The sequence below is a fragment of the Channa argus genome, chromosome 14 (assembly GCF_033026475.1).
Source record: "Channa argus isolate prfri chromosome 14, Channa argus male v1.0, whole genome shotgun sequence".
Classification (NCBI taxonomy): domain Eukaryota; kingdom Metazoa; phylum Chordata; class Actinopteri; order Anabantiformes; family Channidae; genus Channa; species Channa argus.
The window spans coordinates 14285061-14311172 of record NC_090210.1 but is presented as its reverse complement, the minus strand read 5'-3'; the positions used below and the strand labels follow the sequence as shown (position 1 = coordinate 14311172).

General features: G+C 39.0%; 1 protein-coding gene across 1 annotated transcript; it reads right to left on the bottom strand.

Annotated features, from left to right (window-relative positions):
• Positions 1–1203: 1203 nt before the first annotated feature.
• On the bottom strand, positions 1204–25180 carry rab2a (RAB2A, member RAS oncogene family). Its single transcript, XM_067529222.1, has 8 exons — positions 24967–25180; positions 17597–17668; positions 16347–16414; positions 13783–13865; positions 12417–12509; positions 11736–11847; positions 6416–6484; positions 1204–2588 (listed from the first exon to the last, which is right to left on the bottom strand). The coding sequence occupies exons 1-8, from the start codon at positions 25010–25012 to the stop codon at positions 2493–2495; spliced, it is 639 nt and encodes a 212-aa protein (XP_067385323.1). The 5' UTR covers positions 25013–25180; the 3' UTR covers positions 1204–2492.
• Positions 25181–26112: the final 932 nt, after the last annotated feature.

The following is a 26112-nucleotide window of genomic DNA, read 5'->3' as shown; positions in this document are numbered from 1 at the left end:
GTTTATTGTGATAGCATTTTCGTTTTTTCCTTTTTTTAATTTTTATTTTTTTCAAAGAACAAACACAGCAAATTACACTAAGGGGGAGGAGGAGAGGCAGGAAGAAGAGGGAAAAGCAAGAAAGGAGGGCCACATAGTTAAGTAAGACGAATCAATCCATAGATAGATCAATTCATAGATCAACTGATCAATAGATAGCTAGATAGAGCCATAGGTGTGTCAGGTTTGGCTTAATCCCCTCCCCCCATAATCCCTCTGGGTCCACACATACACTCACGCACGCACACACACGCACACAACACATTGCTTTACAAAGAATATCATCATCAGAATTAGATTAATAACTGCCTGAATATATCTAGAAATAAAAAAGAAAAAAAAAGAAAAATAAGAACACACTGTCAAGGGAAATATTCAGTCACACTGCTGTGAAATCCAGAAACTCCCTACAGTTGTACAATTAGCCTGAAGAGAAAACAGCTAGATTAGATTAGATAAACAGAAATATAGGTATGCATCATCTACGTATGCATGCATACTGTATGCAAGCTGTGTGTGGGTGTGCACATGGAGGAGAGAATAAAAAGTAATAATAATGGGTTTGGATTCATTTCAAATGCCCCCAGTTCATTCACAAAATTCAAGCTTCTATGGTTTTACAAAGCTCTCCAAGTCTGCATCAGGGTTTTTATAATGCATCGTCAACTAGATCTGAATCATTTTATCAGCTGTCCAAATCTCTCAGGGGGTGGAGTTAAGGCAGACAGCTGATTTCACATCTGATTATAGGGGCTTAGTTGATTTTATCCTAGTATTTTTGACAAAACGCAGGTAAACAATAATTTGGCATCAACAAAAAAAAAGTACAGAGAATATGTTACTCTCAAATCTGAGAAGAAAAGAAGAATGAGGGGATGACAGATAAATAGCTGAAGTTGTAAAATATGATAATGATAGTAAAATGGTGCCTTTTACATCGAGGACCTTGAAACTATGCAGCAGTCATCATTCAAGCTCCAAACAGTATACAGTATATATCCGCCGAGTAATTTGTGGTAGAAATCTTAGCTAGCTTCAAGGGGAGATGCTTTGACATTTTCAATTAGAGTCTGTTCTCCACCAGGGAATTTCAATGCCTCTGCACAACCCTGTTAACAAACAGCCTGTTATCATTCATACTTGTCATTTAAAAGAAAGGGCACCAACAACTCTCATGTATCAGGGTGGTTCAGTACCTTTGGGTTTAAATGAGAAGTGTTAAAAATGCTAAAAAGCAGCATGGAGGACCAAAAAGGTCTCTCTTCTAGCCTCTGGTAGAGAACAAAACACTACACCACAAAAACATGCCAAGCTTCACCCTAAACAGCCACAAAAGCTACAGAAGACTAAAGAACCATATATACACAGAAATGAGCCCGATAAATAATGTACAAAAAAAAAAAAAAAAGGAAAGAAAACAAAATCTCAAACTTCCTTTTTCACTTCATGATGGCAGCCACTGCTCTCAACATCCCTTAATGTTTCTGTAATGTTCCTGTGTTTCTTTTATGTCGGTCCTGAAGAAGATCCATTTTCACACTCAACAGTTTGGTCTTTTATTCCCTCCCCAGACAGATTAAAACACTTTATGAGCCACAGCCAATTTGTAGTGTTCATTAAATACAAATCATCTGCAAGTCAACGTATCAGACACAAAGACAGAGAGAGCACAAAATAACAGGACTAAAAATAGGGAAAGGAAGCACAACATGACATAATTTGCACATCATTTTATGAACATAAAATACAGTGACTTGAATGCTTCCTACACTTTACAAACTGACATACTGGAATACCTATATCATCCCTATACACACAGGCACAGCATGAAAACTGACTTAACATGCGGAAACATGTCCTGTTATCAATGTGCTGCATCATTTTCTGTAAAAATGATCAGATGTGTGTACAGACAACACAGGACACATTTTATTCCATATAGTCAGTTATGTGTTTAATCGTCAACCACAATCCTGTCTATCTGGACAAAGTCACCTCACTGTTACCAAAAATATATATATATATATATTTTAGAATTCTGAGGTACAGAAATATTTCAACCACATCCTTGTGAATTAAGAGTTTTAAATAAAAAAAATATTAAAACCTGTTTATTTAACAAAAAACAAAACTTCTAATCTTCAGAATTTGTTGGGTATGTCTGCAAATGGAGCTGACTCTGTCCTAGTAAGACTGTAGGAAGTAGGTCGCTTTATGACAATACAGCCCCTTGACTTTAGGCATCAAGGAGACTCAGAAAAGACATGGCTGAAAGACAGAGGCAGAGAAAGATGCAGAGAGGGAGGGATGCATGGATGGATGAAAGAATAGAGCAGTAGAGAGGTTAACAAACTGTTAGTGATCCAGGGCAGGTCTGTAGAAATGCAAGGGAAGGTCGGAGAGGGCGAGGAGGAGAAAGAAGGGGTGGGTTGGAGGAGGTGTGTTTAGGGGCTTCAGCAGCAGCCCCCTCCAGCCTGTTGGCCTCCCTGGCTACCGGGCAGTGTGGAGTTGGTGGTAGGGTGCTGGGGTCCAATCTTAATACCATTAGCCTTTGTAGAGACAGAGACAAGAAAGGAGAAATTGGTTAAATACACCACAATAAGCTGTTTCGTATTTTTAGTTTTACCTTTTTTGTTGTGATGACAGGTGTCCACAATAAACAACACTGAAAGGGCCAGAATGTGAGGAAGAAGACAAAAACATAGAAGATGATGATAAAAAAGCAGAAGCATAAAAAGCCTCGGCTCTTTTTAGTGTCCTACTGTATGAAAGTCATTGACCCATAAATGGGCCTCTGTTTAAAGCCCACACACCGGATCATACATGGTTGCGGCTACACAGAACAGAAGAGGCACTATATGAAGACCCATTAAAGAAATAAGCATTTTTTTACATTTTAAATCATCCAAAACTATTTTAGTAGAACCCCACAAAAACTGTAAAATTCTGCATAACAAGGCCTCTTTAAAGCAAATGATCACTCTAAAATTTCCGTGATTTGCATAAGGCACTAATGATTACGCTATCTTGAAAGTGCAGGTGTTAAAAATATCAGACGAGGGGATTCAAACAGATAGAGCGCCATTTTGGTCATCGGCTAAGCTAAAGAGTGCTCGGGCCTTTTGAGGCTTCCTCTCTTTTCCTCTCTATTTTGGTGTGAGTTATAGGATTTTAATTGGTTTTGATTCTAAAATAAAAAAAGTATAGTTATTATAAAACTATAATTCAAATAAAAAATAACCCGTGATTTAAAAAAAAAACAGAACCAAAAAACAAAACAAAACTAAGGAATGGGTGTGTCAGTGCTTTCATGGTGAGATTAACCCTGCACAATGCCTGCAGGGGCTCCTATTAGATCACATCACAGAGGAAGCAACAGGTGCTGCTGCGCTGCACAAAGCCAAAGGAACCACCTGCAGTACTCAAGGACATGAGGAGGAAAAAAGAAAAATACATAAAAGAAGATAGAGAGAGAGAGAAAGAGAGAGAGAGATGGGCAGGTGGGTGGTAGAGAGACGACTCTTTCATCTCCCTCTCCCTTGCTCATCCCTCCAAAAGGACCTCTCCACTGTCTCCATGTAATGCAGTGCTCACTTTCTCTTCCTGTGTTTCATCAGCTCTCTCTGTGTGGCTTTAACACACTCTCTGTCTCCCTCTGTATATATTAATGGCTCTCTTTCTCTCTCTCAGTGTAACTCCCCCTCCTACACTCAGTAGCAGTAGTGCCTCTGGGAAACACTGTATGCCTTTAAATCACATTTATTGAGCCAAGGCTGTGTGTGTGTGTGTGTGTGTGTGTGTGTGTGTGTGTGTGTGTGTGAGAGAGTGTTTTCTCATAGCGGCTGCCAACATTTCTGGTGGGGCTTCCCTCTCTCTCTCAACCAGTCAGCTGATGTGGTTTGGCCGGGCGGCCTGCTTTCACTCCATCTTACCATTACTAATAACAAAAACACTCACTGGCTGACTAACAACAGTCCTGTCTGACTTAACATGTGTTCTTGCTGGCAAGCTGGCTGAAGGGCCAGATATACTCTGAAAAAGACAAACAGCACGCACAGAGTTTGATTTCATAAACCACATTGGCTTCCCTGTATAAATATGTATATTTGTTGGTGCACATGTTCCAATTTTGGGCATAGCTCCCATCACGTAGCTACATTGACAGTATATTTATCAGGCTTAACAGTCCCATGGTCTCCTCAGCTTCTCTTTGACACTATAGGAGAATTATTATTAAAAACATATGATTCTCTTTAACTTAATTTCAAAATCTTTTGAATTGTTAAATTACTGACAGAGGTATCTGAATGGGAAGAATTGATCCTACTCTAATAAACTGAGGATTTGTGAAAAAATAACAATCAAAAATCAATATTACTGAATCATCTAATGGAAAAGTCTTGCTAGATTCTTACTTGCTAGTAGTCTTTATTTATTTAAAAAAACAAAACTATAATTTAAGATAATGAGGAAGTGCTTTCAATATTACTTAGAGATCCCAACCCAAAATAGTGCCCAGGGACTTTATAGAAATTCAAACAATAGGAGACTTTAAACTGTGAGTGTGTCAGGCGTAACACAACAACCGAGAATGCAGACTAATTTAGGCTTCCACTGAAGTGAATGGAAGTGGAGAGACAATTCACTTGTGTGTTGGACAGTGACAGGCCTGACAGAACATGTGCAGTTCTATTCATATATCAGTCCCTCCAGGAATTCATGATGTTGTGATTCTAACAATTAACATGATATTCAACCATTCTCCATGAGTTGTGCATTGAAATCTTAGTTCATTTGAGCTGCAATCTCTACTGTCCCTGAACGTAACAGCAGCTGATAAAGTAACATGAAGGGGTGTCAGAAATTTCTTATTAAAGTAAACACCATTTCCAAAAAATGGAAATGATAGGTTCACTTATAACAGGAAGAGAAAAAAAAATGAATTCTAGGATTTTGTATATATTTTGCAGGCATCAAGGAGCCGCTTTTAATATGCAGAAGAGTCCCAGAATTTTCAGGACGGGTTTGCAATTAGATACTCCTGAAAGTTAGTGCTAAAGGCCATATAAGGCAATTCCACTATGTTGTCCACAAAAGCAGGGATAAGCACATAACTTTGTGTTGAAATAAAGACAAAAGTAATCAATTAACACTTCTCTCTTGCAATGCAAGGCAGAAAAATGGTAAAAGATAAAAACAAATGACTGTGACAGAGGCTGTTACATCTAGATGTATTACTATTGCTGAGGGGGAAAAAAAATCAAGGAATTAAAAGGTAAAGTACATACTTAGTGGTAATGTTAATGTAGTAATCTTTTATGATTTATATATTTTATTGTAACACATTGTATGTTTTTCCAGTAGAGTATCCAGCACATATGGACCTAAATCCCTAATGGTCGTCTGTTTGCATGTCAGACTGTGTGTATGTGCATAACTGAGGAGACTAAGGTTTATTCTCAGGGAAACAGGGCGCCTGTGATTTAGAATGAATTCTACGAAAAAAGGTAATGTTCTTGCAAATCCCATATTTTCACATTTTTATCCCAACTAAAGCCTAAAATATTGTGACGTGCATTGCAATTTTATAGAAAAGCTGCAGTGAAAACAAGAAACACCCAAGATATCCCAGAGGGACTGCATAATACACACAGTGTTTTTGTATTGCTCATCATTTTTGAGCTGCTCGTGGATGTACCCTAAAATGTTAATGGAGACGTGGTGACGACAAAATGCTGTTTTAGTCCTGTAGTGTAGTCCTTTAGTGTTTTCCAGCTTGACAACAGAGACTGTTTTTTTTTTTTTTTTGTGAATGAGGAAAATGTAGCTTTTAGAATCTTAATTCAGCTAGACTGATAAACAGGTGTAATTTTGTGAGCTGTTGCTTAACAGTGGAAACTGCAAAGTGAGAACAGAGATTTATACCAGATGTCAGGAATGATGCCAAGAATGTTTTTCACTGACAATTATAATGTGGAAGTAATATGACCAACGTTTACACTTGCTGACAGGTTTGGTGACTTGACTTTGACTTAGTACCTGTTTTACTAAGATGATACCATCTGGTTGACTGGATAGCATAGTTGCTGACTGGCTGGAAAGGAAGCTTAGAGACAGTTTGTTTTCTTACAGAATGACTGAGACCTTGTGGGATGTGTGGAATTCATGAGCTGGCGGGATGCCGAGAAAGGGATAGACAGAAAGAGAGAGAGAGCGAGAGAGACAGCAAACTACATACATGCTGCTGGAAAACCTGGAAAGAGGAAAACGAAGACTGGAATAGAAGAGAAGACTGCCTAAAAAAAAAGAAAAAAAAAAGAGCAAGAACAGAGCTGTTTGGATGGGGGGGGGGGGAAGATGGAACAGTAAACCTCACCTCATTGTTGATATCAAAGACTCCCTCCTGGATTTTCTCGTAGATCTCCTTAGCTGTGTTGATGAAAGCCTGGAAAAGACAGGGATAATACGTTCATTTCATATTTGTATGTTGACTAGTGTAAATGAGATTGATCATCTCCTGTGAAAACGTTTGCACAAAACAGCCACATATCGTTGGGAATGGAACAACCTGAATCAATGCACATTTCAGGCACAGAAGACAAATTTGTTATGCACCTCTGCCAAAACATGACTTAGCTTTAACATTTAATTAATAGTGTTTAAATGTTCAGCCTTGATTACAACTACTGGATAGTTAAGACTATAAAAATCATCAGGCAGAGAGTTAAACTCGCTGGAAGTGAATGTTTCACTTTTTGTGACAATACAGGCCCAAAATGTGAATGTGTTTGTTGAATTGTCTGCCAACGTGCTGAATAAAAAGGTAAGGCTTTCCACATTAAAGATTTGGCTGCTTAACAACTTTAAATTCCAAAGTCAAGTCAATGCAAAAACACACCCTGTAAAAAAACAATAACTACATTTGGACGGCACCAAACGGATGTGTAAGGTAATTAGTTAACATTTGAAGATAACACAAGACCAGAACGTGGAGATTATGTTCCAGATGTAATGTAATGAAAGCAGCTTTTGCAACACTTTATAATATATAAGCTCACCCTTGACTCAATGTGAACATTTCATAACAATGTTTTGAAATTCCCTCAAGGCGTTCATGAGAATGGGACAAATGTATGGCCAGAACAACTGAAAACATAGGGCATAATAAACATTTACCGCATGTATACCATTCACCGCATAATAAAGTAAACACACGACAATGGATGCCTGGGACACTAGGCATACTTTAGAAAACTGCTTTTACATGTTTAAAGACAGGCTATTTTTAGGCAACATTAATGTCAACTGAAAGCAGGAAAAAAAAACAGCTTGCCTTAACATGCTATGTTCTTTCTTATGCTACACATGAACAGAAATCTAAACTTCAAAGGTTGTGTGGTATTTAAGGTAGCTATGCTGTTAAACTTTTATACTGCAATCACCAGCAACAACTGTTCCCCAAACTAAAACTTGCGATGGCCAAACGTCAGCCATCATAACCAGCCAGAAGAAATAGTTCCAAAACAACCCTCTAAAACAGCTCAGCCAGCCTGTTCTTTATGCTAGGTTAATACAACGTGACCTCAGCTCTGCACACATTGCACAGAGATGAGACTGATACTGATCTCCTTCACTTGCAAATATATGCCATAACCTGACTGATACAGGATTTTTGAGACCAATACTGTTCTAATGCATTAGAGCCAATACAGTTCACCCTGCTGACATTACTGCCATGTCTGACCACACTGTAAACTGCTGACTTACTAATGGACTTGCCTTTTCTGTTAAGCCATGGCCTTTAGTAGGGCTGACCGCTGTAGGAGACTAATTGAACTGCGATTTTATTTAGAGCAATGATTCAATTGCAATTGAATATGAATTGTTTTCTAAATTCGCCTTTCTTCATTACTACAAGTCGTCATTAATGTTCCAGATGACTAGCCCATCTCCCACATGACAGTAAAGTGACACTAGCAAATTATAACAATTAACTGCAAGCTTCTAATATTTAGAATTTGTAGTATTTAAAACAGTATGTTTTAGTGCAGGATTTCGTAATATTACTATCGATGCTTCTAGTTGATGCCATCTGACACTAGAATCTAAGTAGTACACACGGGTTGCATACAACCTCTGTCTTCCGTCTCTACATACACTTTCACAGGGCTTACAAAGAACGAAATGGGTTAGTATAAATTATAATTATGCTCCCTGAGCAACCAGTGTATAACTGTGCCCCTGCATTTGTCTCCCGGCGCAGCCCTTAGTGCTTGTATGGTAAGTCAACTGGAGAGGTGTATCTACTTCAGTCTATTGCGGAACACGGAAACATCCAACACCTTCACACATACAACTTTGTCAGGCCAACAAAAGTGTGCTTTTTAAGTGGAGTCTTTTCAGAACTGAAAATATGAACTGAAGTCCTATCTGACACCCTGTCAGAAATAGACTGAGGAGCCCAAGGGCACTTTCTAGTCTGTCCTGTCCTCTTTTCTTTCTTGTCTGTGAAGATTCTCAGTCATCCAGGTTTTGCAATACGAAGATTGAATCATGTCCATTAGACTTCTTTCTTCTTGCTTATCCAAGCAGCTTCTTCAATCTGAATAAAGTGGCTAGGGAACCCAGTTATATTCTCCACAGTAGGCCTTTGTTCCACCCTGGCCTGAATAGGCTCCTTAAGGTGAGAGGCGGCAACAAAGTGGAGTCATCAAGATGTAACAATTACAACCCTAACCCCCTAAATGCCTAAGGGTTAAGTGCGACCCACTTGGTGCATGTATGAAGTGATCATAATCTTCCTGGGGATGGATGAAAGGGCAGCATGAAAAATGGGAAACAGGTTGTTCCTGAAGCCTCCTCCTCTGTTGAGAGAAAGATTCTCAATGTGAACATAAATTGATTCACATACTCCTCTCTCATACCATCTGTCTTTTCCATCCAAAATGTGTATGTCATTCTCAAACAAGTGTACTTTGTCCTTCAGGTGAAGCTACACTACTGATTCTGGTCCTGAGGTGTTGCTTCTCCTGTGATGGGCCATCCTCTTGTGTAGACGCTGTTTGGTTTCTCCAATGTAGAGCTCTGAACACTCTTCACTGCGCTGGACTGCATACACTACATTGCTCTTCCTTTCTTTTTAACACATTACGCCATTCCTTGTTCCTTCACGTCTTCCTACACTTCAATTCCTTGAGTTAACTTAAATATTCAGATGGATTTTTAAGAGGCTTTTTTATTCAGATGTGTGTAGACTGTATAGATGGGGAATGATGGGAAAATGAAAAAAAAAGAGCACATACACAGAAGATGGAAAGAAAGGTCTGGAGAAGGAGAGAGTTAAGAGTTGAAAAGTAGCCAAAAGTGAATGAGAAGATTACTTAAACATAAGGCAAAAAATCGAGATGGTCAATGGGGAAAAAGGACAGCATTAGACCACAGAAGGAATAGAAAAAAAAAGACATGTGTAGGCTGAAGAAAGGATCTCAAAGATGGAGGGAAGGATAAGGAGATGAGAAGACGCGCACAGGAAGCTTTTTTTTTACGTCTCTCTCGACCATCCTATTAGCCCTGATGTCCACCCACAGACCCTGACGACAAAGCCAGGAAACTGATTGGCTGCTGGATGTCGCTGAGGGGAGGCGGGGTGGAGGTTATGAATATGTATGAACTATAAGTGCTTGATATACTGCTGGAGAGAGAGAAAGATAGATGATAGAGAAAAAAAAGAGGGGGGTGGATGGAAGAGGACAGGAAGATGTGGAGGAGAAAAGAGAGAAAGACATGAAAGGAGGAGTGGGAAGGTGAATGAGGGAGGATGGGTGGGTGTGAGGGAGGGAGCGAGGTAAAGAGCAAATGATGGACAATGACAGATGAGGAGAGGGTGAGCGAGAAGAGATGAAGGGAAGGGTGGAGAGGAGTGGTATCAGGAGGATTCTAATGAGACAAATCATACCACACACACACACACACCTCCCCCCTCATTTTAACCCCAGAGAGAGCTCTAGTCAACAACAGTGTGTGTGTTTTCATGATACACACCAAGCAAAAGAGGGTAGGAAAAAAAATCTATGTAAACACACACTCACACATACACACGTTTATACTTCTGTTATTGTGAGGACCTTTTCCCTAATGTTCATGCAACTCTAAGCCTGACCTAAGAAAGTGACTGCTCAAAATGTCGCATGGCCAGCGTAAAAAGCTCAAACTAGTCCTCACACAGATAGCCACACAAGTAATCACAAACACACAGTGCTGTGTAGGATGGGATTATTTATGTGTAAGCGTAAGTGAGAAAGGGGTCCCAAAAGACAAAGCCATGCATTCATTACACACACCAGGGGGGTGTCTCTGTGAGTGTGTGCTTACTGTGATGCATTATGCTAATGTGGGGCTGGCAAGATGATGCTGCAGTGTGGTAAGAGGTGAGGCTACAGGTACATGCTCAAGCCAACGGGTGGTTTTCTCCAAGTAGGATTCATACGGAACATAACATTCTTACACTGGAGGTAGATTGTTATGCTGCACTATTAAGAACAACAATCATCGTCATGTGTGTAATGTAGTATGCATTATTTAATATGTGAGGTTATCACCATAATTAGATGCTACTTTGTGGTTGACACTTCAGTTTCAGAGACAGTGTGACAGCAGAGGACATTGGGGTCTACACTCTCCTCAGACTGACAAGTTGCCATGATTATTTCTTTTCAAAACTTATTAACTCAGTTTATGCCTCATCCTGTACTTGAATTTAGCAAATGAACATTCACAATTTTCATATTTATACTTAAAATTAAACATCAAATGGCCCAAATATTTTACTATTCGGATATTTGTTGTTTGGGTAATTATTTGGATTTACATTTTGGCCAGGTACTACCTTTTTTTTCCTAATGTAGGATTGGGTTTTTTAAATGCAGATGACACAACTCTGTAGTGTCTCTGAATGCAACTTTTACATAGTGGAAGCTTCTGACAGACGGAGAATGCTGTGCAGTGATAATTTCTTAATAAAACATCTGCAAATGATAGCTTCACTTATGACAAGAAGAGAGAAACTACTGTTCTAAATACCTCCAGAGATTTACAGTAAAGAGAAATATCCAATCAGCTGTTTGATCATCTTAACAGTTAACACTTAAATGTGAGCACTGAAAAAAGAAATTGAGAAAATTATTAACATGTTGCACCGCTGAATACTTGCTGGCTATCAGCATTGTAATTCAAAAAAATCTTATCTTGAAATATTTATATATGATATGAATGAAATAACAACTGGGAGAATGTGACATCTGAAACTGACACAATGGGATGCTCTAAAGAGAAGAAGAATCACTCTTCTCTTCATTATTCTCTGGAGCTACACCTCCACTCTGTTCTCCTATGGTTTTACAGCAGTGTTATGGACTCACAAAGCCTCTTTGGCTGAGCACAGACAGCATTAAACATGTCTCTCAGAGTTAATGTTCATGTTATGTGCTAATAACACGTACCGTAGGAGTTCAGTGCATTTTCCTGGCTTCAGTAACTAAACTGAGGGTCACTCGCTGGTGTGCCCAAATTATTTTTCACATTTACACACTTTAATTTTCACTCTCCTGTGCAACTGAAAGCTGCACTGTGGAGCCAAGCTGGGAAGGAGAGCAGCGTTGTAATGCCAGTAGGTCGGTACACTTTGTGTGTGTTATTACCTCCTCTACATTAGAGGCAGTCTTGGCTGAGGTCTCCATGAATATGAGCCCATGTTCTCTGGCAAATGCTTCACCTTCTTCTTTCTTCACCTCTCTCCTTGACTCCAGGTCACTTAAAGAAAACACACACACACACACACACACACACACACACTCAAATAATGCAATGATATAACTTCAATCAGAAAGTAAGTGCTCTGAGAGAACTACGAATGTAACAAAGTGAACTTAACCCGTGTAATCTCTGGTGCAGTGTGAACTACCAGTTATGTTAATAACCAGCTGAGATTTTATGCAGAGACAAACTTCCTAACTTCGACAGTGACTTTGACAGTAACAGTCTATATATGCAGTTGTCAGTTTATTAGGTACACTAAAACTAAGTCAATCTAATCCAACAGTCTTGCAATATATCTCCCTAAATGAAGGTGATAAGATTCAGTTTGTGGTCAAATCGTTTCAGAGAGGAGTTGATAGAACTGTAGGATCTTTGTGCAGCCTGTACCATGGTCATTAACTACAGTATTAAGCCCAGGCCCAGGCATTCCAACTTGCTCGGACAAATGTACAATGATTTAAATCACAATTATATTAAACACCAATGATAGTTGCCATGTCTTTTTGATGAATAGAGCAGTGCAATCATCATGCTAATGGATCTTGTGGCAAAAACAATCTTACCTCTTGTTGCCAATGAGCATGATTACCATATTGGAGTTCGAATGCTGGCGAGCATCTTCTAACCAGGTTGTCAAGTGGTTGAAGGTGTCCCTTCTGTAGAAACACACACATTTCATTTTAGTTTTTCCCCTTTGACAAAATTGAAAAGAGTAAAGATAAACCACTTGGTAAATCTCTCTAAAATATTTTTATAAATGTATGTTTTTATATTTATTCTTTTGGAATATAGTAAGAGTCAGCATCAAAATAAGTATAGGAAATTAGCCAAGACAGATATGGGAAACATAGAAAAAAAAGGAACAAAGTCAGATTCAGTGTGATTTACAGTTTGGGCCTGAAGCATTTAGGTCATCAGAACACCCAAACAATTGAATATGTATCAATATATAGAAAAAAAATCCACTAGGTGCAGTGGAGCTGTCATGAAAAGACTGGGCTTTAAGCTACTCGTAAGATAAACCACTGTTCTGCACCATGTTATAGCAAATGGGGATAGGCTCTGGGCTTTTCTTGTTCTAAATTTCTTCTGGTGGTCCCTACAAGTTGCATTGTTCACTGCGTTCAACAATGAAAATCGGATCTAATATAAAAAGGTTCAATCACTCGACTACAACAGCTTGAAGGATACAGTCCGGATGATGTTGGCAGCGTTTCACTCGAGAATTTTCAAGCATACATGTTCCCCCTCCAAAAGAAGTCAGGATATTGTCAGAATTCCAGTCCAAAAGGGAGTATGGATTTATAGTTAGACTGAAATGTACTTGTTAAGACCTACAAACCTTATCTCCTATCTTGACTCTTTCAACTAAAATTTGACGATATAGTTGGATATGTCTTGTAACAGAGCCCCTAAATTTTGATGGAACAGGCTGAAGGCTGAACTCTTTTGTGTATCAATCCATACTGTGGCTTAATCAATATCTGGTTGGGGATACTTGACATACAACCCTGAAAGTGTGTTCTATAACATGTGATTGTTGTTGATGTGCAGTTGTATTGTATTGTTTTTTTTTTTTTAAGGGGGGGGGCTTGATGAGAAAGTTGCCCCATCTTTGTCACTCTCCAGTATTTATAACACAGACAGAAAGCATTACTTGGCTGGTTTATGTGACTGTTTAGCATAGTTTAAATTCTCATTTCAGAAATGATCATATTGTTGTGTCTTCATAGAGATGGCAGGTAATGCTGTGACAAAAAAAAACTATGAACTTAGCACAGAAGCATGTGAGAAAGGATCCCAGTATTGCTATATGACAGACTGAACTGAAGATATTAGTACATTTTTAAACTCATGGTTACGGTATTACCATAAGATCCTACTACACGAGTTTGCTGAACAAAGCATGTCAACTTGATTGGCTGATACCTTGTGATGTCATAGACTAGCAGTGCACCTGCAGCTCCTCTGTAGTAAGACCTGGTGATGGACCGGAATGACTCCTGACCAGCCTGCAGAAACACATAAATATATTAATAGATAAAAATTAAAATGTGAATTATTAAAAATGGACATGGACAACTGCTGGTCCTCTTGAAATCTGACTTAACAGGCCTGCTCTTCCGACCTACAGCACATTTTCCCACAAGCCCCAGTTATGCATGAATCCGGTCGAGCCTGACACGTGTTCTCTACCAGTCCTGATTGTCTAGCAGAGTCCAACTCCAGGATTTCAGTCAGCTGAGGGGACAGGACAGAGCAGGGCCTGTAACTGGATACAATGGACAGATCTCTCTTTCTTTCTCCATCTGTCTGTCACACATCCTTTCTGCTCATGTGTCTAACCTCTGTTTCCTTATTTAAAACCAACACAGAAAGTCACATCAGGTTTGGTGTGTCATGGATTAAACCTGTAGCATTGTAAATAACAGTTTATAATGCTTTATCCAATTCCCCAGGTGAGTCTGTAAATTAACTCACTCTCCCATCATTGTCCCTTCATTGTCTCATCTAATCTGGACCAACTCGTCCTTGCATCATATTTTTATTCTTTCTCTGTGAATCCCAGGACATCCTCTCTTTCCATCACTCCTTTCACCCCTTAGCGTTCATACCACCCCCCACCCCTGCCACCTCTATTCATCCTCTGTCTCCGTCTGAAATACAGTAACAATGTGTCTGTGTTCTGCGCAGGCGAGAGCAGAAAATAAAACCACACGCTATCCTCGCAGCTGCAGCCGTGCCACTGCTCGAAGCTCAGCTGAGAAACGAGACAGCCAGAAAGTCAGTTAGACAGGCCGGCAGGAACACAGTCAGTTGTTGAATCATTCAGCAAGACAGAGGACCAGGCTGCTAGTTTTTCACCCAGGAATTCAGTCTGTTGGTCAATGGAACAGTCAGTCATTCAGGGGGCAGTCAACCAGCCAGTAATGCTATTAGTGAATAAATGATAAATAAGGGTGAAAGAGAGGGAACGCTGGGTCTGCCTGCCATCTGGCGTATGCTTGTGCACACAAACACACACACGTGCACATATGGCATTTGCGTCCTACACAATGATCCAACTGGTGTCTGGAACCAGTTGGTGTTCCAGCAAGCAAATGACAGTCCTTTGGCTGTGCTGGTTCTCATTTTAAACATTTAACAGCATCTTATGATCTAATATTTGATATTTAAGCAAGGTGACAAGGTGGAGGCACCGATCTAGCTGGTATAATAGAAAATATGAAGTAGCGGAGTACTGAAAGAAAGGGCTGACATCACTGCTTTGGACTTTGCTGCGCCTCTCACATAGCATTTTAATAGAGCTCTGGCTCCACCTGTTGGTCCTCAAGTTTACTGCATCCACAGGAAACCTAGAAAAAGATGCACTTCTCCCAGGACAAATCCAAAATGTTAGATCATCTTTTATGGTAGTCACCACTTGGTGTTAAGAACCAAAAAAACAAAACAAAACAAAACAAAAAAAGGTCAGGAGGATACTGATAATTATTATTTAAAATATATTTGTTAAATGTTATTCTGAAGCTGAAAGAGAAAGCAGGAGTGATAGCAGAAACAAGATTTTAGGTGTGGCCAAATCAACTATGTGGTAAAATCTTTAAAAGATAGGGCACTGGTGAGCTCAGGAATATAAAGCTCGAATACCACAGTAAACAATTGTTGTGGATGACAAGAGATGTTTTTTCTTTGGTGAGGAAAACCCTCTTTACAACAGCCAAAGATTAAGAACACACTATAAGAGGTACTGTAGATGTATCTGTGACAAAGACAACAATCAGTTTAAGACTTCCACAGAGTAAACACAGAGGGTTTATCAAAAGATGAAAACCATGGGTTAGACTCAAAAACAGGAAGCTCAGATTGTGAAAACAAAAAGCATCTTATAGAAACATGAGACAAAAATCTACTTGTAAGGGGAAGAGATGAGTTAGAAGAGAGGCAGAACTGCAGGATCTCAAGTCTCCAAAGCATGGTGGGGGTAGTTTTATTAAAGTTATGTTATAAAGTTATGTGGATAACAGAAATTAATATTTCTTTCTCACTCACTCAGTTTTGAGGGAATTCTCTCAAACAAGATGAAAAATGTTGCCATGGTGAGCACAAAATTATGATTTTCAATTTTATATATTTTTTTCCACTTCCAAGTTCTGAGTTCCTTCCAGGTTCCCGGTTTATTAGTACTATCAAGCTCAAATATTTATATTGAAATTCAATGTATGATTGGACATCAGTGGGTGAGGAATGTCACATATGGTCTTCCTTAGGTTCAAAATGCCTCTTAAAAATATATAAAGAATTTGACCTGTTTATTAACATTTTCCTGTTAAGATACTTTTAATTCACTTTTCTTCATTAATCTGAATGTTTCAACAGGACTCAATATTGGAGCTGATTATTTTAAGACATATTTTTTCATCTTACTTGTAAATTCTCTTATTTGAAACATAAAACAAAGCCAATGAGGTATGTGTAGACGAAAGTAATATTACCGTATCCCAGATCTGCAGTTTGATCTGTTTGCCATCTATAGTAATCATCCTTGCTCCAAACTCCACACCTTGACACAAAAACACATAAATGAACAGGAGTTAGTTAACTGCAAGAATGCAAGTTCTGTAATGTATGTAATTGTGTGTGTAATCAACTGGTGGGAAGTGGAAACAGATTGGCTCCTGTTTTGCCAAAAATGCACTTGAACAAAATTATGTGTTTTAGAAAAATATGAGTCTAATAATAATAATGATTTTTAATGGCCCATCACACACAAAAAACTGGTGCAGCTGACAGATGATATTTGTTATGTGTCTCCAAACAAAGTGTTTAACTTATTATCTGATATGTTTATAATCTGTAAAACCTCACAACAGTGCTTAGATGTATTCACGAAAAATTCTTTACAATAAATTGGTTGATCAAAGTGCCACTTTAACACTTTAACTTTAAATTGATTTCAAAAGCAGATATAAAAACATAAACCAATGGCTCTACTTGGTCATTTTCTATATAATCATATCGTCCACAATCATCATACAGATGCCAAACTCAACAATGAATTCGATCTAGCCAGGATTAGCCTGTTCTTCATTACCACAGACCCCCTTTGTGGAAAAACAGACACACCACTCTACTGGGTGACATGCTTCTTCTTTGCAAAACGTGTCAATGACATATTTTTAACAAATGTTCCCCCAAATTTTTTGAATCGCTATTGCTTTTCACAGTGGTCTAAAATTAAGACAGTCCACCGTGGATGTATGAGATCACCAGTGCAACTATGGCGATTCAAAGCAGTTTAGGCAACAATTGTTAGAATGTTGCCATATAAACATTTTGGAATAAAGAAATGTGGCCCGGTTGAGCTGTATGTGTGGCTAATGTGAGTTTAATGGTTTCTGGACAACAGAGACTGACGGCAACAATGAACAAACTGATAGCGAGTGGTGGAGTTTCACTGTTTTCACGGTGGTTTTAGTGTCTATACTGTGATTTTGGGCAAAACAATGTATTTAAGAAATAACTAAAATTAAAATGTATACAATAAGCCTGCAGTGAATTAAACTCCTGAAATAAAACAAAATCAGAAATTCTACCACAATTCATCTACTGGCAGGGTGCATGATGAATAAAAGCAAACTGAAAACAATAAACCAAAATTGAGAAAATGTTGCTGTAAACTAGAGGCACCTGTAACTGAAATTACAGTGATTGTGCTGATTTGGTACTGGAGGTACACTCTTACCAATGGTGAGATCGTGTACTGGCTGAAACCTCTTGTCTGTGAACTGTAGTAATAGACATGACTTCCCCACACCTGAAAAACAAGCAGAAAAACATGTCTTATGCATCAGAGTTGGAGCAATTATTATACAGTCGAGCACACGCACACTGAGTTACTGCTTGCTGTAATCATACATACTGTAGGTAACATACTCCAAAATCCCAAGTTTAGGTAAAGCTAATGTGCAGCTTGTGAGTCAGCAACATCATGTTACCATTTACTGAAGTCATATTAATAAGAAATAAGCCTTGCAACATTTTAGGCTGAATTACTAAAACAAATATGTCAGACTTTGAAATTTAAAGTTATTAATTTTGACAAAGCATGAGCATGGTATGGCTATATTTCTTAGACAAAGTGTCTGTGGAACTCTGGCAGTCTGCAGCATCCCAAACTAAAGTCATATGTAGAGTAGTGCTAATAATGAGCAGAGTCACCAATGGCCTTTGGAAAAACAACAGTGACATGAGCCATAAAAAGACACCAGCTGGTCAGTCATCTTCTCACTAACAGTTGGCTTCACAGAGTGAACAGAGCTGACTCAAGCTACGTCAGCTCCCTGCTGAGCCCCTTGGAACCAGATGATGACTCCAATATTCGCATATTTAACTTGCAAAAGACAATAATTATTAACTTCTATGTGAGTTTTGTCACTGTAAAGAATTCAGGGTGTTCTGTGCTATGTGAGAGTTCAGAGCATGGAAAAGTAATAGATTTTCTATCGACGCTGGTGTAAATAGTCGCTTATATAAAGCTTTAATCCAAAGCATGCTAGGTGCTCACCTGACCCACCGGGAGAAACTTATGGTTCAGTATCTTGCCTAGGACACATTGACATGTAGCCAGGAGCGGGGATCGAACCACTGACCCTGTGGTCCATGGTCGACTGCCTTACCAACTGAGCTACAGCCGCCCTGTGTGTGGTGTGGTGTGATATTTGGTTCTCAGTACATGTGGCCTGTTTAAAAGTGTGTGTATATTTGTGTGTTGTAGAAAAACAGACCGTTGAGAATATAAATGTAACCCCTTGACTAAACAGCAGTTACAGAAACAAATAAGAGTAAATGTAAATGTAATGTAAATGTAAATAAGTAACAAACCAAAAAGAGAACTGAAAAAAATAGAATCACCTTTAAGTGCTTCAACTGTTAAGTTGTAAAGAAAGGACAAGAGTGTGTAGTATTTTTAACACAGAAAATAGTTGTTTAAAGTCTTGGACTTGGATTTATAGTCATTAGAGGTCTGAGGTTAGGGAGTGCATTTTTGTATTCATATGTGTGGGTAAGCAAAACGAAAAGGCGGCCCATGGCCAAAAAGACCAAGACATACAATCAAGGAGCTGACACTGAGGGACATTCTACCTAATGGTTTCTAAGGGTTATCACTGGAGGAAAAGGAGGAGTTCAATTAAGCGTTTTAGCTTTTTTCCACATAGTTATACTAATCAAAATACACCAAAACCACGGTAGCATAACAAAACATCCTATTTCTAGGCAACAATGTGACACCTGTGATACAGAACATGGGCAACCTATCCACAGCAGATATAGAAGCCTGTGCATCAAATGGTGAGAGTCACTACATCCTTCTATACATCATCTTAACTGTTTATCTGTTCAGGGTTGCAGGGGCTGGAGCCTATCCCAGCTGTCACTGGGTGAGTACTGGGTCCATCCAGTCTGGACAGTTCTCCAGTCTATCTCAGGGCCAACAAACAGAGACACAAACAGACAGACAACCATTCACACTCACATTCAAACCCACTGCAAAATTAGATATATTGTACCAATTAACTTAACATGCATGGCTTTGACCTATGGGAGAAAACCAAAGTACCTGGAGGAAAACCACACAATCACGGGGACAACATGCAAACTCCACAGACAAAGGCCACAACCAGCAGGCAGACTTGAACCAGAGACCTTCTAGCTGTGAGACAGCAGCACTTAACCACTGCACAACCGAGCTGCCTTAGAGCCACTACAAACAGTCATAATTCAAAGTGGCTACATGATAGACAGCTGGAGTAATTTTGCTGCTCTGATAAAACAAACACTGGTAAAATTCTACAGATGCAGGCCCATGAGTTAAACACTAACCAACATTATTCCACTCTAAGTGGAGCTAAAAATCACATGCTAAATGTGATACAGCTTCGCCAACAAGCTGAAGTGTGAAGCATTGGAAAATGCATCTTAGTAGCACTTTAAAATGTTGCTTTACAAATATCCAATAACCCTAATCAATGCGGTGCACTCAAACCATGCAAACAGAAAAAGGAAAGGCCGCACATGTGGTAAAGTGCGACTATTCAAGTATAAGCCAGAGTTGTGTTCTTTAAAGAAGAAGAAATGATTAAATGATTGCTGATGATTCAACAGGAGCCTGGACTTTTCAGTTTTGAAGGCAGGCCTTAGCTGTTGCCACAGCAACAAGTCCTTAAGCTCAAAAGCCTTAAAAATCTCATAATTCAAGGCTACAAACCAACTTACAGAGTTGTGTTAAGAAGTAATGGGCTGGCCAATGGAATGACCAACATTGCTACTTGAAGTGTTGAGCAGGTTGTTGATATGGTGCTGTGCTGCAGTAACCGGAGGCTTAGCAAGGTCAGCAGATTGCAAAGTGATTCTTGCAGAGGAATGTGACAGGAAGGCTGTCCAGATGAAAGTCCTAATACAAGAACTACCGCAGAGATACCTTTAGACTTGATAACTGATCTCTAGCTCATTTACCTGAGCTGCCAAATGTTCGTTGTCCCTGTGGCCAAGAGGAGGAGACTCAGGGCTTGTGGTACCTGAACTCCCAGTCTTAAAGTACATCTCTGTAGGGCTTCCTACAATTTTGGTGTGTGTGGTTTACTGATGGTGTAATTATTAGAGTGTTCCCAGTTCAGACAGACAACCATTGTTAACACAATTAGCCTTGTTTAAATAGACAAGGAGAAATGTATGCATGTTCATTGCAAAACTAGTTGAAATAATCTAGTGTAAATGCTGGAGCATTCCCAGTAATTACATCCTAATCTTTATTCTTTATCATTCTGGCTTCTGTCTTCTGTCCATTTTTAGTACTTTCAATTAGAAACGCTGCTCAAACTTCAAAACGTTCATGTTATACTGACGTCATTAATGACATAACATAATAGCCTTTTAAGTTTTTGCCTTCAGCATTCACAGTGCATTTTATTTTTGGAAATGCTTTTCCTAGTCTACTGTAAATGATGGAGCGTTCACAATAATGATTGTCATAAATGATAAACATTTATGACATCATCATAAAATTGCTTTTTGAGGTGATAGCATCATGGATGACATCATGGATAGGGTTAACTGGCTTTGAAGTTTTCCTTAACCACTTTGAGGAACCGACATTTTGGTGGAGTGGAGTTGATTGTTGGCTTTCATGTGTGAGACTGTATGATGATTATTACATCATAAAAATCATAAAAATATCATTCATTTAAAAAATTACTCAAATTAGCCTTTAATACCATTAATAAGATAGGACACACGTTTGACCTCTTCAGTTACATACAAGGATGTTACCAAGGATGTAATGTGTACCACAGAATATAAGTACTACTTGCAAGAAAACTCCTTTCTTTTGGTTTTAGGATTAAATCCTACATAAATCATGTGATTTGCTATTATTATTTTACTCTCCATTCACAGTGTATAACATTTATGGTACTTGGCTTAAAGCTCTGCTATAAAAGGCTAGGCTATATGTGTGTAAAAGCTGCACTGTCAATTATCCCCTGTATTCTGTGAAAAGTTGATTTAAAGAAAAACAAATTCCATCCAAGTACTTTCGACCCAGAGCTATGCACTTTCGTTACATTTGGAAACCTGTTTTTCCACTGTTCTAACTTGCATCATGTGATGAAATAACACTTGTTTGCATATTATAAGTTGAAATGCCAAAAAATATCCCATTTTAAAAATGGGGGACATAACAGAACCATGACACACTTATAGTTTAAGACCTGCAATTGCAAAACAGTTTGAATAATTTAAATATAATATAATGATTGCATTTGAATTTGTACTCTTATTGCCTCAGCCAATCCATAGTAGCTTAAATCAAATGTAACTGGACAAACCTGGCAATCGACTAGGTATAAATGGTAACTTTCTGTCTGTCTGAGAAGCATAGCGGAATAAGTAAATGGCAACTTAAACTAATGGCATAATTTTGTACAAGAGGAGTTTATATGTCTGGTAACATTTTAACAAATCTGGACAGGCCTAATTGAATGCTTCTTTGACTTCCAGTAGAGACTGTGAAGTCTGTTGGAAACTGTCCATCTCCTTGTCACTGCTTCCTTCTACTCACGACTGATTGTCAAGGCAAGTTACAGTGCATCTGAAAATAGCCTGTAGGATGCACAGTCTGTGCTCCAAGTGAGGAAAGAAAGTCAAAGACCTAGGATGGTGGATATACAACAACATTTGCTAATGTATTTCTCTTCTTATGCACTGAGCCAATTAGAGTGGTCCCTCTGATAGGACCGACACCTATTTTACATGCTGAATCCGCTAAAAAGCCAACTATGGGGGTCTAACTAATGTCAATGGTGTTGGACACACTGTAACAACTAGGCTGACAGATGCTCACCGATGGCTCAACTCTGGCCCACAGCCGATCATCAGCTTAATTTATCACGGCATATAGGGTGAATAGGAGATGGTACAAAGAAGGCATTCTCAAACCAGTTACAGATATAACAAGTTCAAGCACATTTGCTAGAGTTGACACGATGAGGGGGTTCTGAGATGCTGGGGTGCACTATGGCCACTATTCTACAAATGTGTCTTCGAAAACCAGAGCTGAACTGCTGAAGATATACTCCCAAGGCTCACTAAGCCAATGGAATTGGTAAAAATTCTGCATGTTTTTTAGTGTCAACTGTAGCATGTGCTAATTATCTTATGATTTTAGCCATTTATAATGAAAAATACTAAAGACTTGGTAGACACAGCGTAAAATACATTAATCTGTTCAACTGCTTGTTTTACATAGCAGCAAGTCATGCTATCATAATCAATCTGGAACAAAATCTCGAAGGAATGTTTCTAGCACCTTGTTAAATCTATGCCAGGAAGAATTAAGACAGTGCTGAAGGCAAAAGGTTAATTAACGTGATACTAGCAAGGTGTAACTAATAAGGTGGTCAGTGTTTAGCCTGCTTGTTATGCCTTGTGTTAACATGCTATGGTCTACACTTCATCAAATTAAAGGATTAGTCCAGTGTTGCGCAGAACCTGATGGACGGCTGGCTCAGGTTTATATTGCCTTTAGCAAACATTTAGACAAATGACACTTAACAGAAATTACCAAAAACAGCTTGCATTATGTGTGGTATAATGGAGATGTGCAACTCCAAAGGCTTTTCTACCTAAAATTCTATCCTGTGTTGATTGAAATCATATGATCAAGTATTAGGAAACATCCTTCAACAACACAGAGTCCTTCAGACATTATGAATGGTTTAGCTTAGACTCTCATCCTTTTCAAACCTGTAGCCTTAACTCGCCGGAAGGCCTGATTACAATTTAAAACTGTCTTTAAACTCTCTTTTAAAACACGGATGCATAAAATGTATTCACAACTCAAGAAATTTGATTTTATTTCTTTTTTGTTCAGACAACGACTAGTTGTTGCCCATGCAAAATAATCTAATCTGCAATATAACTACAAAGTTTCTATTAATGGAACATTTTATCTACAATGTTCTAATGTAATACACACAGGACATAGGCAAACACTATGGGATTACATGAGTAACATAAAAAGCTGCCTCCTCTATACAAGAAAGTAAAAATTAAGTACTTAAGCTATATTAGTAGCCATATTTTTTAATGACATATGAAGTAATACATTTTTCATACCACTTGCCTCAACCTCCTCTTGAATCAAACAAAACAACACCCACAACCATAATGAACAAAATCAGGGAGAACCGTATCAGGGAAATCCGACGACATCCCAGAGCCTCCTAACTGAAAGCTGAGGACAGGAAATTAGACATTTTATGAAATTTCTTAACACTGGATTATCAAATGTTCACGTCAAGGGTATGATGACTGCTTGAATGCCCTCAGAATTCCCTAGGACAAACTACACACACACACTGCATGGCTATTCCTGTTGTATGCATACTTAAACTAGGAGCTTGGCCTGAGCTCTCTGTAACAGACATTGCTAGAAATAAACAGCAACAGCTACTAAGCATGAACCTATTGCTCAATAACACTGTAGTAAACATGAAGCCCAAAACCAGGATCATCAAAAATAAATTACCACAAATAATCAAAAACTACAAAGATGTTCAATATCTTTCACTACAATTTCTTTACTTGATTTACTAGTCCAAACTCATAGTATAAAAAATGTAAATTAAATGCAAACATATTTTTATCATTTTAATTATTGCTGTCTCAACTGGGAACATTTGATTAGGTTCCAACTACATATTCATCCCAGCTCTTTGATGAGTTCCTTTGTATGATCCTAACACCTAAGATATTGTTAAGCCTGTGTGTTTATCTTACACCTGTGCTACGTCATTATAATACAGCAGCATTTGAAATCAACTTGCTGCCTCCCTGCAAGCTAACGCTCTCATCAGGCCAGCTAGCTAGAAGTAAACAGATGACAACATTAACTGCTCCACTGGTTTCCAAATTAAAAAATAAAAAAGAATCGCTCCTTTAAAAAACAAAAATAATCAATAGAGAAGCCATCAGCCAGTCTAATACGTACAGAAATCTGGTCAGATATAACACCCCCTCTACGCCATTTCAGGGGATTTTAATGCTTGACGATTTAGCTGGAGCTTCTGGCCTTCTTTGAGAAGAAGCTTAGCTTAATATAGACTGTGTCATTTGGTGTCAACAGGGATAAATAGATGCTGCAATTATTTGTCGAATATATGAAGATCACACGGGCCGCTGATTAGCAGCTTTTATCTGTTTAATAATTGCAATAGAAAATGCTGGCTAGGGGTTAGCCGGGCTTGCTAGCTGTGACACCCCCACCCTCGACGCAAACGGACAAAAGGCCCAGCATTTATCAGCTAGTGTCAACTGCTACGCTAAAGTAATATAGGAGAACGTTGTGTTAGAGTGACTATGTATGGTTTTCTGCCAGTGTCAATGTGTCTTAAGTATATTCCTAATATATTAGTGGTTTACAATTGGGGCTGTCATCCCACCTCTTGCGTCTCTGCTTTTACCACGTCATTGGACCGTCCAACACTGCGGAAATGCACCGCTAGCTAACAGCTAAGCGCTAGTGGAGTGCTAACTGGCAGTCCGGCTGCAGCTTACCCGTGTCTCCAATGATGATATATTTGAAGAGGTACGCATACGCCATGGCCCCTGGGTTATGCAGTCAGCTATCTCGACAGTTATACCTTCGTTAAACGAATCGTTAACCGTGTGAAAAAGGTAGCTTGGAGCCTTTTAGCCTGTTTTTCTCTGTCGGTGCTCAGGAAGGAACAATAAACAGCCAGAGCCTCAGCTCTACGTCACTGGGTCCGCCCCTCATGGTCCACCCTCGCCACGCTACAGTATGAGGTGTTCAGGGTCTACTCAGAAACCTGAGGATGTGGTGTGGCACTTTTCATACGTAGGCCGACATACTTTAGGTCAATTATTGCTCCCTGCAATAATTACCCTTTAAACGTATGGAAGAATCCGGAATAATCATAATAATAAAAATAATCATAATAAATAATTGAAATAACAAGAGTGTGACTGCTGGAAATAACAACAGTGTGATCATCATCATCTAATCTCTTCTGGGCTGTATAGTTACAAGAAGCAAATGGAGACACTTGATGGCAGCAGGTACAAAGTGTTATCACAACAGCAGAGGGTGTTTTGGAAAATAATTCCCCAAGAGGATAATTAAAACAAAATTAATCCCCATAGTAGAGTTTGTGTATCTAAAATAAGTAATAGTTAAACTGCTGATGGATCTGAGATGTAGTTGCTAATTGTTTCCTGTAGGGAGAAGCAATGTCCCAAAAGTTTAAAGTGTGTGTGTTTGTGTGTGTGTGTGTGTGTGTGTGTGTGTGTGTGCATGCGTGTGTGTGCATATGTTATGTGTAAAAAAGACAGAAGTTATTCTTTTTGTGTCTTTGGTCCAAGAACCAGTAGTGGGTCCTCTCTTGTAGACCTGGGCCTTTTGACACAATTTGTTAAACCTACTGTCACAAATTTGTGTGTTAAGGTGGACAGTGGTTTTAGCTTGGAAGGGCAGGTTAGTACAATGGTAAAAGCAAGCTTCTTTCACTTAAGACAATGTAGCTGCATGTTTTTTAACCGGAACTTTTTTTCCCCGCCCTACATCTCTGAGCTGCTACATGTGCACTTCCCCTCCTGGTCCCTCAGGTCAGCTGACCAGTTGCTCCTGGATGTGCCAAGGATGCGGCGGAAGCTCAGGGAAGATAGGGTTTTTGCTGTTGCAGG

Coding starts and splice junctions, on each gene's coding strand:
- rab2a (XM_067529222.1), bottom strand. CDS start 25,012: ATGGCGTATGCGTACCTCTTCAAATATATCATCATTGGAGACACGG. Junction 17,669..24,966: donor TATCATCATTGGAGACACGG/GTAAGCTGCAGC, acceptor CTTGTTTTTCAG/GTGTGGGGAAGTCATGTCTA. Junction 2,589..6,415: donor TCTTTGATATCAACAATGAG/GTGAGGTTTACT, acceptor GTCTCTACAAAG/GCTAATGGTATTAAGATTGG.